A 15574-nucleotide genomic window follows, 5' to 3' on the forward strand; every position below is an offset into this window, starting at 1 on the left:
CGTCCTCCTCCTCCTCCAGAGGAAAGAAACTGCCTATACTCATGGCTAGAGAGTGATCGTGGGAGTGACCGGGGGAGTGACCGTGGGAGTGTCCAGGAGAGTGACTGGGAGACTGACTGTGGGAGTGGCCGGGAGGGTGACCAGGGGAGTGACCAGGAGAGTGACCATGAGAGTGTCTGGGAGTGTGACCGTGGGAGTGACCGAGGGAGTGACCGGGAGAGTGACAGGGGGAGTGACCGGGGGAGGGACTGGGAGAGTGAACATGGGAGTGACTGGGAGAGTGATCGAGAGTTTCCCGGAGAGTGACTGGGAGAGTGACCGTGGGAATGTCTGGGAGAGTGACTTGGAGAGTGACCGTGGGAGTGACTTGGAGAGTGACCATGGGAGTTACCGGGGGAGTGACCGGGGGAGTGACCGAGGGAGTGACCGGGAGAGTGAAAGGGGGAGTGACCGGGGGAGTGACTGGGAGAGAGACCATGGGAGTGTCCGGGAGAGTGACTTGGAGAGTGAACATTGGAGTGTCCAGGAGAGTGACTGGGAGAGTGGCCGGGAGTGACCGGGGGAGTGACCAGGAGCATGACCAGGGGAGTGCCCGGGAGATTGACCGGGAGAGTGCCTGGGGGAGTGACTGAGGGAGTGCCTTGGGGAGTGCCCGGGAGAGTGACCATCGGAGTGTCCAGGAGAGTGACCGGGAGAGTGACCGGGAGAGTGCCTGGAAGAGTGACCGGGAGAGTGACCGGGGGAGTGATTGGAAGAGTGACCAGGAGAGAGCCTGGGAATGACCTTGAGAGTGCCCGGGAGAGTGACTGGGAGTGACCGGGGGAATGCGTGGGAGAGTGACCGGGGGAGTGACCGGGAAAGTGACTGGTGGAGTGACAGGGTGAGTGACCGGGGTGTGACCAGGAGAGTGACCAGAAGAGAGCCCGGGAGAGTGCCTGGGAGATAACTGGGGGATTGCCGGGGGTGTGCCTGGGGGAGTGCCCAGGAGAGTGATCAGGGGAGTGACCGGAGGAGTGACCAGGAGTGTGACCGGGAGAGTGACTGAGGGAGTGCCCAGGGGAGTGACCGGGAGAGTGATCAGGGGAGTGACCGGAGGAGTGACCGGGAGAGTGACCGGGAGAGTGACCGGGGGAGTGACCAGGAGTGGAGATCGGAGTTGGGAGGGGTTCTCTTATTCCCACAGCCCCCATCTCCTCCTTCCCCCTGCAGCCAGGCTGCTGACCCGGGGGCACCCTGCCTTTGGGCTGTGATGGGACACAGGCGGCTGTTCCCAAACCTGTCCTCCAGGGACTGGGAGTTTCGAGGAAGCTGTGCCCATTGCTCTGGCTCACACAGATATCCCGTGCACAACGCAGTGGCCTTTCTCCTGTTTGCTGGGGTTAGTAAGAGGTCGCAATTCTCTGTTGCCCCACAGTCTGACCACCAGCTCACGCCGAGTGGATGGGCTCTTGGCAATCTGACCTCACTTGATCCCTGGGCATCTCTCAAACCAATGCCTCAAGGTGGAACTGACTGAAGCCCATCACTGCACAGCCAGTGGGCTGGTCACTCTCCCTCCGGCACCAGACACGGCCTCTGCTCTCTGCACTGTCATACACTGAGCTGCATTTCCATAGTGCCCGACACTTCCTCCAGATAGTCCATGGAGCAGTAAACACCAAAGAAGCACGAAGGAGAGCGGGGACACTGTTGTCAAGCGGTGAAAAAGACAGCCAATTGTGCACAGTAATCTCCAAGGGAAGCCTTGGTACCAATGGCCACATCACCCATTACATCACCCATTACATCACCCATTACATCACCCACATCATCCATTACATCACCCATTACATCACCCACACCACCCATTACATCACCCACATCACCCATTACATCACCCATTACATCACCCACATCACCCATTACATCACCCACATCATCCATTACATCACCCATTACATCACCCACATCACCCATTACATCACCCACACCACCCATTACATCACCCATTACATCACCCATTACATCACCCACATCACCCACATCACCCATTACATCGCGGTGAGAAATGTTGGCCAAGTCACAGGGCGCTACCCTCATCAAACTCACACCCCAATTCGCTCGGAGTGCAACTGAAACACAGACAGTGCAGCACTCCCTCAGTCCTGACCCTCTGACAGTGCAGCACTTCCCTCAGTACTGACCCTCTGACAGTGCAGCACTTCCCTCAGTACTGACACTGATAGTGCAGCACTCCCTCAGCACTGACACTGATAGTGCAGCACTCCCTCAGCACTGACCCTCTGATAGTGTGGCCCTCCCTCAACACTGACCCTCTGACAGTGCAGCACTCCCTCAGCACTGACCCTCTGACAGTGCAGCACTTCCCTCAGTACTGACCCTCTGACAGTGCAGCACTCACTCAGTGCTGACCCTCTGGAGGATTAGCTTAGATGTGGGCGGGGATTTAACCCATGTCCTTCTGACTCTGATGTGGGTGCGTTCGCCACGTGCAGTCCCTTACAACCCCTTCCCCATTAACCAGTTCGATAACTCTTTGTTAAAATGTTTTGTAATTCCCAATAAATCATTTTGTAAATGCCACATTGTACAGGCTGTCACTCCCATTAACGAATTTGGTGAGGTTCAGTGTTGTTGTGGTGATCAGCTGGTTGTGGAATATTGAAGCGTGTGGACCCAGTGAAGGTGTCTCACTGAATGCCAACTAACTCAGTGAGACAGGGTGCATCAACCATCAGCTGCTGGTACCTGTCAATGAACAGGCGAAGGCGGGACAGGTAGCTCTCCTCATTGTACGGGATGTTGTGTTGTTTGAAGTAGTTTGATACAATCGGCTTCACCTGTAAGTGAGAACAGATCAGTCGTCACACAATCACACTCACACACTAACACCCTCGTCACACTCACACATTAACACACCCGGTCACACTCACACACTAACACCCTGATCACACTCACACACTAACACCCACTCACACTCACACACTAACACCCTCGTCACACTCACACATTAACACACCCACTCACACTCACACACTAACCCTCAATCACACTCACACACTAACACCCTCCATCTCTCTCTGTGACTCCCGCTGTCTCTCTCTCTCTGCCTGTCTCACCCCATCCCTCTGTCTCTCTGTCTCTCTCTCTCCCTGTCTGCCTTCGACCTCTCTTTCTCTCCGACTCCCCCGTCTCTCTCTCTCCCTCTCTCCCCCTGCCTCCCCCCGATCTCCATCTCCCCCTGACTCCTCCCGATCTCCCTCTCCCCCTGACTCCCCCGATCTCTCTCTCTCCCCGACTCCCTACGTCCCTCTCTCCCCGACAACCCCAGATCTCTCTCTCTCCCCTTGACTCCCCCATCCCTCTCTTCCCATGACTCCACCCAATTACTCTCTCCCCTTGACTTCCCCCGATCTCTCTCTCCCCATGACTCCCCTGTCCCTCTCTCTCCCTGACTCCACCGATCTTGCCCTCCACCTGACTCTCCCCAATCTCACTCTCCCCCGTCTCCCCCCCAACCTCTCTATCCCCCTGACTCACCCCGATCTCCGTCTCCCTCTAACTCCCCCCGTCCGTCTCTCCCCCGATCTCACTCTCTCCCAGTCTCCCCCGAACTCTCTCTCCCCCTGTCCATCTCTCCACTGACTCCCCCGATCTCTCTCTCTCTCCCTGTCTCCCCCGATCTCTCTCTCTCTCCCTGACTCCCCCATCCCTCTCTCTCTGCCTGACTCCCCCCGTCTCTCTCTCTCTCTCTCTCTCCCTGACTCCCCCCGCCTCTCTTTCTCTCTCTCTCCCTGTCTCCTCCGATCTCTCTCTCTCTCCCTGACTCCCCCGTCTCTCTCTCTCACTCTCTCCCTGTCTCCCCCGATCTCTTTCTCCCCTGACTCCCCCCCCGTCTCTCTTCCACCCTGTCTCCCCCCAGTCTCTCCCTCTCTCCTCCTGACCCCCCTGCCTCCCTGATGACTCCACCTTCAGACACATGTTGTCAGACAGTGTGGGGAACAGATGGTGCTCCACGTGACAGTTAATGAGCGAGTGACCAAAGGACCAATCCAGGAGGGGGTTCCGGGGCAGGTTCAATACTCCATAGGCCATCTGGTAGATCCTCTTCGGCTTCTTATCCAGGGAGAACATCGCCAGCCCGATATGCTGTCAGAACAATTTCCAAACCCAGTAGTTAATCCATGAGTTGACATGCATTCTGTGCTGAGGTGGTAGGGTTAGGGTCAGATGAGGGTTTTTATAGTAATGAGGTCAAGAGCTGAATGACCCTGGTGGGACCCAAACTGGGCGTCACTGAGCGGGTTATTGCTGAGTGGGTGCTGTGCGATAGTACTGTTATTGACACCTTCCATCAGTTTACTGACGATCGAGAGTAGACTGATGGGTCATAGAGTCAGAGAGATGGACAGCATGGAAACAACCCGTCCATGCTGACCAGATATCCCAACCCACCCTAGTCCCACCTGCCAGCTCTCTCTATAAGGAGGACCTTATAGAGGCTTACAAAACTATGAGGGGCAAGGATAGGGTAAATAGACAAAGTCTTTTCCCTGGGGTGGGAGAGTCCAGAACTAGAGGGCATAGATTTAGGGTGAGAGGGGGAGGATATAAAAGAGACCTAAGGGGCAACTTTTTCACACAGAGGGTGGTGTGTGTATGGAATGAGCTGCCAGAGGATGTGGTGGAGGCTGGTACAATTGCAACATTTAAAAAGGCACCTGGATGGGTATATGAACAGGAAGGGTTTGGAGGGATATGGGCCAAGTGCTGGTAAATGGCATTAGGTTAATTTAGGATAAAGGGTCAGCATGGCTGAGTTGGACTGAAGGGTCTGTTTCTGTGCCAGCAGTTTGGTAAGGAGAAGGTTGAGTCTGTTTTCCCCACCCCACCCGCTGCGGACCCAGTCTGGGTATTCACCTCGGTTAGAATCCCCCAGCTCACACTCACAAACTAAGCCCGCACTGATCAGCCAGAGGCAGTGCTGGGATACAGGTACAGGTACAAGGTTTAAAACATTTTTACTCAGGAATATGAATAAGAAATGTTTGGAGGGTTCTACGCCAAATGCTGACAAGTGGGAAACGGGGTCAGCATGGACTGGCTGGACCGAGCAGTTTGCTTTCGTGTTTTATGGCTCTATGCCTGGACGGAGACAGAGACTGGGATGGAGAGGGATCAGAGAGAGGGATGGAGGGGGTTCAGAGAGAGGGATGGAGAGGGATCAGAGAGAGGGATGGAGAGGGATCAGAGAGAGGGATGGAGAGGGTTCAGAGAGAGGGATGGAGAGGGCTCAGAGAGAGGGATGGAGGGGGGTTCAGAGAGAGAGAGATGGAGAGGGGTTGTGACAGAGGGATGGATGGGATTCAGACAGCAGGATGGAGGGGGGTTCAGAGAAAGGGATGAGGGATATAAGGGAGAGGCAAGCAGATGGTTCAGAGAGAGGGATGAAGGGGATTCAGAGAGAGGTATAGAGAGGGCTCAGAGAGAGGGATGGTGGGCATTCAGAGAGTGGGATGGAGGGGGTTCAGAGAGAGGGATGGATGGGGTTCAGAGAGAGGGATGGAGGGGGTTAATGGAGGGGGAAGAAGAGGGTGTTTGCGGGTTAGGACTGTACTCTTGGCTAGGGAACCGCTTGGTGTCAGCACAGTGGTAACTCTCTGAAAGACATGACCCAGCCCCAATGGCTGAGAATTCACAGGCTGGGGCTCAGTTTGTAATGCAGAGACACAGAGAGAGAGCGATACAGAGAGAGAGAGAGACAGAGAGAGTGAGAGTTAGAGAGAGAGATAGAGAGAGGGAGAGAAAGCGAGTGACAGACAGAGCAAGACAGAGAGAGAGCGTGAGAGATAGTGAGAGTGAGAGATAGAGAGAGAGAAAAATAGAGAGAGAGGGAGACAGAGAGAGAGAGAGAGAGAGAGAGAGACAGAGAGAGAGACAGACACACCCTACCCTTGGCAACTGAGTGACAGCCCCAGCAGCCTGTCGCTGTCCTTACCTGAAAGATATTGACGTGTATGTAGGGAATGGAGTAAAGAGCTTTGTACAACAGCATGCAGAGAAACGCAGAGAGCAGCGATCGGAAACCAGATACCGTCAGCAGGAGCCAGCAGTTCAGCAACATGCCCAGTGAGATGGTGCAGAGGGTCCTGAGGACAACAAGCCCTGGGAGATCCTGGATCAGCCCTGGTGAAGGAAGGCATGACATGGGCTTCAGTTTGCTCCAGTCTCCTCACCTCCGCACGCTGCACAGTCCAATCCCACAGGCAGGTTTCAATCAACAACCAACTAAATCCCAAACATCCCAAAGGATTTCACTTCCAGTCAGACCTTTCAGAAAATACATGATTCTTTCAACAAATGTAGCAGTCCCATTGAAAGAGGGCAATGATCAGGAGAGTGCCCGTAGTCTTCTCTCCATCGGGGAGACCGAACAGAAACTCAGAGGATGGTTTGCTGAGCATCTCAGCCGGGCCATGCAGGGGGCGACCGGACCTCCCAGTCACCACCCATTTTCATTCCCCTTCCCACTCCCTTTCCGACATCACCATCCTTGGCCTCCTCCATTGCCACAATAAACCAAAGTGCAAATCAGAGGAACCACACCTCATCTTCTGCCTGGGCAGCCAACAGCCTGGAGGGCTCAACACTGAGTTCTCCAATTTCAAATCACCTCCCTCCCCATCCCCCGACTCCCTTCTTCCCCATCCCCCCATCCCCCCCCCCATTCCTCTCATCAACCCTTCCTTTCAGCCACCCACCAGATTCATTCCTCCCATTGACCAACCAGCTCGCGTCCTCAAACTGTTCACCTACCCCCACCTCACCACCCTGCCCCCCTGCCCCCTTTATCTGCACCTTCCCTTACACCCACCCCCAGTCCTGAGGAAGGGTTATACCTCAAATGTTGATTTCTCCAGCTCCTGATGCTGCCTGACTTGTTGTATTCTGCCAGCCTCCTGCCTATCCACCTTGGATTCCAGTATCTGCAGGGTTTTTTTTGTCTCCCACATTCTGATCAGCTTCAATGATCCAGATTTAAAATCAAAGCCAGCAGGAGGTTACAACCATGACAAGCCTGAGAAAAGCAAGGTCCCCTTGGAGAGAACATTAATCTAGAAAAACCCCATCAATGATTGAGGGACCCCTTGCTGTGGGAGAAGGGGGAATTGAGATTCAGTTCAAAATGTGGCGTCTAACGATGACCATAAAACCAACGTCAACTGTCTGGAACGACCCATAGATCTCCTTCAGTGCCCCTCACTCTAGTCCTGACCAGGCCTACTCTCAATGTGACTCCAGATCCACGGCTGACCTTTTAACTGCCCTCTGGGTAATTGGGAATAGGCAATAAATGCTGCTCTAGCCAGTGATGCCCTCATCCAATGAATTAAAAGAGCGTTTGAAGTAAATGATCTTTCAAGTCACAGACTATTCAGAAAGAGCCCACTTAGTCTCTTTAACTGCACTAACTGCTGGATTCCGTCATTAGTTCAAACACCCTGAAGCCTCTCCCAAAAGGAGCAAGGTGTGTTCAGGTGAGTGTATGAGGGTGGGCGGTGGCTGTGGGAAAGTTGCTCAAAGTTGCGGGGTAATTGAGTCAGAGAGTCGGCATGGTTACATCAGTACTTTTCATCAGTATTCACTCAGGAACAGGACACTGTTGCTGATGTGAATATGGAATCACAAATAATTAGAATGGATGCCCTGGAAATATGCAGGGAAGAGGTTTTGGGAATATTGGAAAGGATGAATATAGATAAGTCTCCTGGGCCTGATGGCATTTACCCCAGGATCCTATGGGAAGCTAGGGAGGAGATAGCAGAGCCATTGGCCTGGATTTTTATGTCGTCATTGTCAACGGGAATAGTACCAGAGGACTGGAGGATAGCGAATGTGGTCCCATTGTTCAAGAAAGGGAGTAGGGATAGCCCTAGTAACTATAGGCCAGTGAGTCTGACTTCAGTGGTGGGCAAAGTCTTAGAGAGAATGGTAAGGGATAAGATTTATGAACATCTGGGTAGGAATAACGTGATCAGAGATAGCCAGCATGGTTTTGTGAAGGGCAGGTCGTGCCTCACAAACCTTATTGAGTTCTTTGAGAAGGTGACTAAGGAAGTGGATGAGGGTAAAGCAGTAGATGTTGTGTATATGGATTTTAGTAAGGCGTTCGATAAGGTTCCCCATGGTAGGCTAATGCTAAAACTTCGGAGGTATGGCATTGAGGATACATTAGAGGTTTGGATTAGGAATTGGCTGGCTGGAAGGAGACAGAGGGTAGTAGTTGATGGATTATGTTCATCTTGGAGCGCAGTTACTAGCGGTGTACCACAAGGATCTGTTTTGGGACCATTGCTTTTTGTTATCTTTATAAATGATCTAGAGGAAGGACTTGAAAGCTGGGTAAGCAAGTTTGCGGATGACACAAAAGTCGGTGGAGTTGTGGATAGTGAGGAAGGAAATGGTAGGTTACAGCGGGATATAGATAAGTTGCAGAGCTGGGCGGAAATGTGGCAAATGGAATTCAATGTAGCTAAGTGCGAAGTCGTTCACTTTGGTAGGAATAACAAGATGATGGATTACTGGGCTAATGGTAGGCTACTTGGTAGTGTGGATGAGCAGAGGGATCTTGGTGTCTATGTACACAGATCTCTGAAAGTTGCCACCCAGGTAAATAGTGCTGTGAGGAAGGCATATGGTGTACTGGGCTTTATTGGCAGAGGAATTGAGTTCCGGAGTCCTGAGGTCATGTTGCAGTTGTATAAGACTCTGGTGAGGCCTCATCTGGAGTATTGTGTGCAGTTTTGGTCGCCATACTATAGGAAGGATGTGGAAGCTTTAGAACGAGTGCAGAGGAGGTTTACCAGGATGTTGCCTGGAATGGTAGGAAGATCGTATGAGGAAAGGCTGAGGCACTTGGGGCTGTTCTCATTGGAGAAGAGAAGGTTTAGGGGAGATCTGATAGAAGTGTATAAGATGATTAGGGGTTTAGATAGGGTAGATACTAAGAACCTTTTACCGCTAATGGAGTCAGGTGTTACTAGGGGACATAGCTTTAAATTAAGGGGTGGTAGGTATAGGACAGATGTTAGGGGTAGATTCTTCACACAGCGGGTTGTGAGTTCATGGAATGCCCTGCCCGTATCAGTGGTGAACTCTCCTTCTTTATGTTCATTTAAGCAGGCATTGGATAGGCATTTGGAAGTTATTGGGCTAGTATAGGTTAGGTAGGACTCGATCGGCGCAACATCGAGGGCCGAAGGGCCTGTACTGCGCTGTATCCTTCTATGTTCTATGTTCTATGTATAGTCTGAACTGGGGGGGAGCCGGGTCACTGAGGGGGCAATGATTAGTCAGGAAGGTGTATTCTGGTTGAGAAGAGTAATTAGCTTTGGGGGGAGATTTGGTTCAGGTCGATATGTGGCTGTTGGAAGAAAAAGGGGGGGTGGGGGTTGGGGGGGGGGGGGCGGTGGTGGTGTGAGGTGGATCAGTTGTGCCATTATCCTGCAGCCAGAGCTATTTTCACTGTGCCGAACCATTCCGCACTCACTATATACCCCCAGCACTGACCTTCTGACAGCGCAGTGTTCTCTCAGTACTGACCCTCTGATAGTACAGTACTCTCTCAGTGCTGACCCTCTGACAGTGCAGCACTCCCTCAGTGCTGACCCTCTGACAGAGCAGCACTCTCTCAGCACTGACCCTCCGACATTGCTGCACTCCTTCAGTAATGACCCTCTGACAGTGCAGCACTCCCTCAGCACTGACCTTTTGAGAATGCAGCACACCCTCAGTATTGATCCTCTGACAGTGCGGCACTCCCTCAGTGCTGACCCTCTGACAGTGCAGCACTCCCTCAGCACTGACCCTCTGCCAATGCAGCACTCCCTCAGTCATGACCCTCTGACAATGCAGCACTCCCTCAGCACCGGACAGGAATGGCTGTTGCAGGTTCCAGGGTTTAAATGTTTTAGTAGGGTCAGAGGTGGGGGTAAAAGAGGGGGAGGTGTGACATTGCTTGTCAAGGATAGCATTACAGCGGTGGAAAGGATGATGGATGAAGACTCGCCATCTGAGGTAGTTTGGGCTGAGGTTAGAAATAGGAAAGGTGAGTTCTAGAGACGTAGAATAAAGGATTGCGAGGATGATTCAGGAGAAGAGTGAAAGTAATAGGGTGGTTGTTATGGGGAATTTAACTTTCCAGATATTGACTGGGAAAGCTATAGCTCGAGTACGTTAGATGGGTCGGTGTTTGTCCAATGTGTGCAGGAGGGTTTCCTGACACAGTATGTAGACAGTGGTAAAAACAATGACTGCGGATGCTGGAAACCAGATTCTGGATCAGTGGTGCTGGAAGAGCACAGCAGTTCAGGCAGCATCCAACGAGCAGCGCCCCGTGACCCAACATTTCAACTCCCCCTCCCACTCTGCCGAGGACATGGAAGTCCTGAGCCTCCTTCACCACCGCTCCCTCACCACCAGACGCCTGGAGGAAGAACACCTCATCTTCCGCCTCGGAACACTTCAACCCCAGGGCATCAATGTGGACTTCAACAATTTCCTCATTTCCCCTTCCCCCACCTCATCCTAGTTCCAAACTTCCAGCTCAGCACTGTCCCCATGACTTGTCCGGACTTGTCCGACCTGCCTAGCTCCTTTTCCACCTATCCACTCCATCCTCTCCTCCCTGACCTATCACCTTCATCCCCTCCCCCACTCACCCATTGTACTCTGTGCTACTCTCTCCCCACCCCCACCCCCCTCTAGCTTATCTCTCCACGCTTCAGGTTCTCTGCCTTTATTCCTGAGGAAGGGCTTTTGCCTGAAACGTCGATTTCGCTGCTCCTTGGATGCTGCCTGAACTGCTGTGCTCTTCCAGCACCACTGATCCACAATATGTAGACAGGCAAAAAAGAGGTGAGGCCATACTGGATTTGGTTCTGGGTAACGAACCAGGCCAGGTTTTAGAACTGGAGGTAGGTGAGCACTTTGGGGACAGTGACCACAATTTGGTGACTTTTACTCTAGTGATGGAGAGGGATAAGTGTGTACTGCAGGGCAAGAGTTATAGCTGGGGGCAGGGAAATTATGATGCGGTGAGGCATGACTTAGGATGGGTGGCTTGGAAAAGTAGGCTTCAAGGGAAGGGCACAATCGATATGTGGAACTTGTTCAAGGAGCAACTATTGAGTGTCCTTGATAAGTGTGTACCTGTCAGGCAGGGAGGAAAGGGTCGTGTGAGGGAGCCGTGGTTTAATAAGGAATTGGAATCCCTTGTTAAAGGGAAGAGGGCGGCCTATGTAAAGATGAGGCGTGAAGGTTCAATTGGGGCGATTGAGAGTTATAAGGTAGCCAGGAAGGATCTGAAGAGAGAGCTAAGAGCAGCAAGGAGGGGACATGAAAAGTCCTTGGTTGGTAGAATTAGGGAAAACCCAAAGGCTATCTATAGGTATGTCAGGAATAAAAGAATGACTAGGGTAGGAATAGGTCCAGTCAAGGATAGTAGTGGGAAGTTGTGCGTGGAGGCTGAAGAAATTGAGGAGACACTGAATGAATACTTTTCGTCAGTATTCACTCAGGAACAGGACATTGTTGCCGATGTGAATATTGAGTCACAATTAATTAGAATGGATGGCTTTGAGATATGTAGGGAAGAGGTGTTGGAAATTCTGGAAAGGGTGAATATAGATAAGTCCTCTGGGCCTGATGGCATTTATCCTAGGATTCTCTGGGAAGCAAGGGAGGAAATTGCAGAGTCATTGGCCTTGATTTTTATGTCCTCGTTGTCTACAGGAATAGTGCCAGAAGACTGGAGGATAGCAAATGTGGTTCCCTTGTTCAAGAAGGGGAGTAGGGATAATCCTAGTAACTATAGGCCGGTGAGTCTTACCTCTGTTGTGGGCAAAGTCTTAGAGAGAATTGTAAGGGATAGGAGTTATGAACATCTGGATAGGAATAATGTGATCAAGGATAGTCAGCATGGTTTTGTGAAGGGCAGGTCATGCCTCACAAACCTTATTGAATTCTTTGAGAGAGTGACTAAGGAGGTGGACGAGGGTAAAGCGGTTGATGTGGTGTATATGGATTTTAGTAAGGCGTTTGATAAGGTTCCCCATGGTAGGCTACTGCAAAAAATACAGAGGTATGGCATTGAGGGTGAGTTAGAGGTTTGGATTAGGAATTGGCTGGCTGGAAGAAGACAGAGGGTAGTAGTTGATGGTAAAGGTTCATCTTGGAGTGCAGTTACTAGCGGTGTTCCGCAAGGATCTGTTTTGGGACCATTGCTGTTTATCATTTTTATAAATGACCTGGAGGAGGGGCTAGAAGGTTGGGTGAGCAAGTTTGCAGATGATACGAAAGTCGGTGGAGTTGTTGACAGTGAGGAAGGATGTGGCAGGTTACAGCGGGATATAGATAAGCTGCAGAGCTGGGCAGAAAAGTGGCAAATGGAGTTCAATGTAGCTAAGTGTGAAGTGATTCACTTTGGTAGGAGTAACAAGAAGATGGAGTACTGGGCTAATGGTCGGATACTTGGTAGTGTGGATGAGCAGAGGGATCTCGGTGTCCATGTACACAGATCTCTGAAAGTTGCCACCCAGGTAAATAGTGCTGTGAGGAAGGCATATGGTGTACTGGCTTTTATTGGTAGAGGAATTGAGTTCCGGAGTCCTGAGGTCATGTTGCAGTTGTATAAGACTCTGGTGCGGCCGCATCTGGAGTATTGTGTGCAGTTTTGGTCGCCATACTATAGGAAGGATGTGGAGGCACTGGAACGGGTGCAGAGGAGGTTTACCAGGATGTTGCCTGGTATGGTAGGAAGATCGTATGAGGAAAGGCTGAGGCACTTGGGGCTGTTTTCATTGGAGAAAAGAAGGTTTAGGGGTGACTTGATAGAGGTGTACAAGATGATTAGGGGTTTAGATAGGGTTGACAATGAGAACCTTTTTCCACGTATGGAGTCAGCTATTACAAGGGGCATAGCTTTAAATTAAGGGGAGGTAGGTGTAGGACAGATGTTAGGGGTAGATTCTTTACTCAGCAAGTCGTGAGTTCATGGAATGCCCTGCCAGTAGCAGTGGTGGACTCTCTCTCTTTATGGGCATTTAAATGGGCATTGGATAGGCATATGGAGGATAGTGGGCTAGTGTAGGTTAGGTGGGCTTGGATCGGCGCAACATCGAGGGCCAAAGGGCCTGTACTGTGCTGTATTTTCTATGACCCTCTGATAATGGAGCACTCCCTCAGTACTGATCCTCTGACAGTGCGGCACTCCCTCAGTGCTGACCTTCTGACAGTGCAGCACTCCCTCAGTACTGACCCTCTGACAGTGCGGCACTCCTTCAGTGCTGACCCTCTGACAGTGCAGCACTCCCTCAGCACTGACCCTCTGACAATGCAGCACTCCCTCAGCATTGACCCTCTGACAGTGCAGCACTCCCTCAGCACTGACCCTCTGACAGTGCAGCACTCCCTCAGTACTGACCCGCTGACAGTGTGGCACCCCCTCAGCACTGACCCTCTGACAGTGCAGCACTCCCTCAGTACTGACCCTCTGACAGTGCAGCACTCCCTCAGTACTAACCCTCTGACAATGCAGCACTCCCTCAGCACTGACCCTCTGACAGTGCGGCACTCCTTCAGCACTGACCCTCTGACAGTGCGGCACTCCTTCAGCACTGACCCTCTGACAGTGCAGCACTCCCTCAGTACTAACCCTCTGACGGTGCAGTACTCCCTCAGCACTGACACTGATAGTGTAGCACTCACTCAGTGCTGACCCTCTGACAGTCCAGTGCTGTGCTATCACTTATGTCACTGATGTGGAATTAAGTGTTCATGGTGCTAATCATATCGGGCTGCTTTGTCCTGGCTGGTGTCAAATTTCTTGAGTGTTGTTGGAGCTGCCCCCGTCAAGGCAAGTGGGGAGTATTGTATCACACTCCTGACCTGTGCCGTGGAGTTGGTGGACAGGCTTTGGGGAGTCAGGAGGTGAGTTACTCACTGCAGTGTTCCAAGCCGCGGACCCACTCTTGTAGCAACTGTGCTTATTTGTTTAATCCAGTTGAGTTTGTAGTCCATGATAACTCCCAGGATATTGACAGCGGGAGATTCAGTGTCATTCCCTGGCAAACTGATGAAATGTAGGTTTCAGAAAGTGATTAAATGCTTTGTCCTGGAACCAAAAAGCAAAACATTTTTCAATTTTTAAAATCCTTTCTCAGACTCTTAAACGGAATCCTGTTTTGCTGAAGTGTTTCTCTCGGTGATCTCCCTCCCATCGTCTCACTTGGCTCTGGATCACTTGATTGAAGGAGTGAACAAAGAAATACTGGGAAGCAAGGGAGAGAAAGCTAACATTTCTGAATCCAGACATTCCTCATCGGAACACCAGGCCTTTCAGACAAGTCACATCATTCTGAGAAAAGCCCAAACTGCTCAGCAGGAGAGCAAGCATTCTGAATCTCCCACGTGGATGGGGGAGATCGGGTGTGATTCTGGACATTGTTTCCCTGAGGTATGAGTACACGTCTCTGTAACACTGTAGCACAGCCTATGGGCCCCGGAGACTACCTGACAGTGAAGATCCAGCTTCCTGTAGGCCCAGTTGTGTCCCAGCAGTCAGAGGACATATTATAAACCTCCTGGTGTTAATGGCTTGTGGAAGCCGGAGACGTCACACAGATACCAGTCCTGTCCTCACAATCCTACCCAATCCCACAGGACTTTCCATCTCCTCACCACTCTCCTCTCTACAAATGTTTCGGGTTCGGAATCCAAGCTTCGTGTCTCCCAGGTTGTGACGAGTTTGATTTTCTTTCCTTTTCTCTTCGATCCTGTCAGACCCCTGGAGCAGTGCTGGTGGGGATCACGGTAATGTCACCGGGTCAATAATGCAGAATCTCAGATGGACGTTCTGGGCTCAGGTGTTCCAAATCCTACTGTAGCACTTGGTGACATTTGAACTCAATAAAAATTTGGATTAAAGGAGCCAATCTCATTAGATACCTAGAAAAAAGCCTTGCGATCATCTTTTACATTATTAACTAGCTTACTCTTATATTTCATCTTCTCCTCTCTTATTGCTTTTTTTCAGTTGTGCTCTGATGGTTGTGAAAGGTTTCCCAATCTTCTGGCTTCCCCTCGTTACATTAAACGCTTTTCCTTTTGCTTTTGAGCTGTCCCTGACTTCCCTTCTCAGCCACAGTTACCTCAACCTCCCCTCCATATGATTCTTCTTCCTTGGGATGAATTTCCGCTGTGCCTCCCGAATTACCTACCATCGCTGCTCCACCATCTTCCCCTTCCAATCCAATCCGGTCTGCTCCTCCTGCCTGCCTTTGTAGTTCCCTTTACTCAGTTGTGATACCGTTAGATCTGATTCCAGCTTCTCCCTCACAAACTGCAGGGTGAATTCTACCATACCCCCAAGGGGTCCTTCACTTTAAGCTCCTTCATCAAGCCTGCCTAATTATACATCACCAAATCCGGAATTGGTCTGTTCCCTAGTGGGAACCACCACAAGCTGCACTAAAATATAACAACTGGCTGTGAAACCACTGGCTGAGCGGAGCTG

At 51.2% G+C, this 15574-nt stretch overlaps 1 protein-coding gene across 1 annotated transcript in view; it reads right to left on the reverse strand.

Moving 5' to 3' along the window:
- Positions 1-2690: 2690 nt before the first annotated feature.
- Positions 2691-15574, reverse strand: part of fads6 (fatty acid desaturase 6) — a 35898-nt gene continuing 23014 nt past the window's right edge. Inside the window, exons 4-6 of the mRNA XM_060844625.1 lie at positions 5999-6186; positions 3970-4149; positions 2691-2840 (exon numbers count right to left, since the gene is read on the reverse strand). Of these exons, the coding sequence (XP_060700608.1) occupies positions 2691-2840; positions 3970-4149; positions 5999-6186 (518 nt within the window). The remainder of the gene's footprint in view (positions 2841-3969; positions 4150-5998; positions 6187-15574) is intronic.

The sequence above is a fragment of the Hemiscyllium ocellatum genome, chromosome 25, assembly GCF_020745735.1.
Source record: "Hemiscyllium ocellatum isolate sHemOce1 chromosome 25, sHemOce1.pat.X.cur, whole genome shotgun sequence".
NCBI lineage: Eukaryota > Metazoa > Chordata > Chondrichthyes > Orectolobiformes > Hemiscylliidae > Hemiscyllium > Hemiscyllium ocellatum.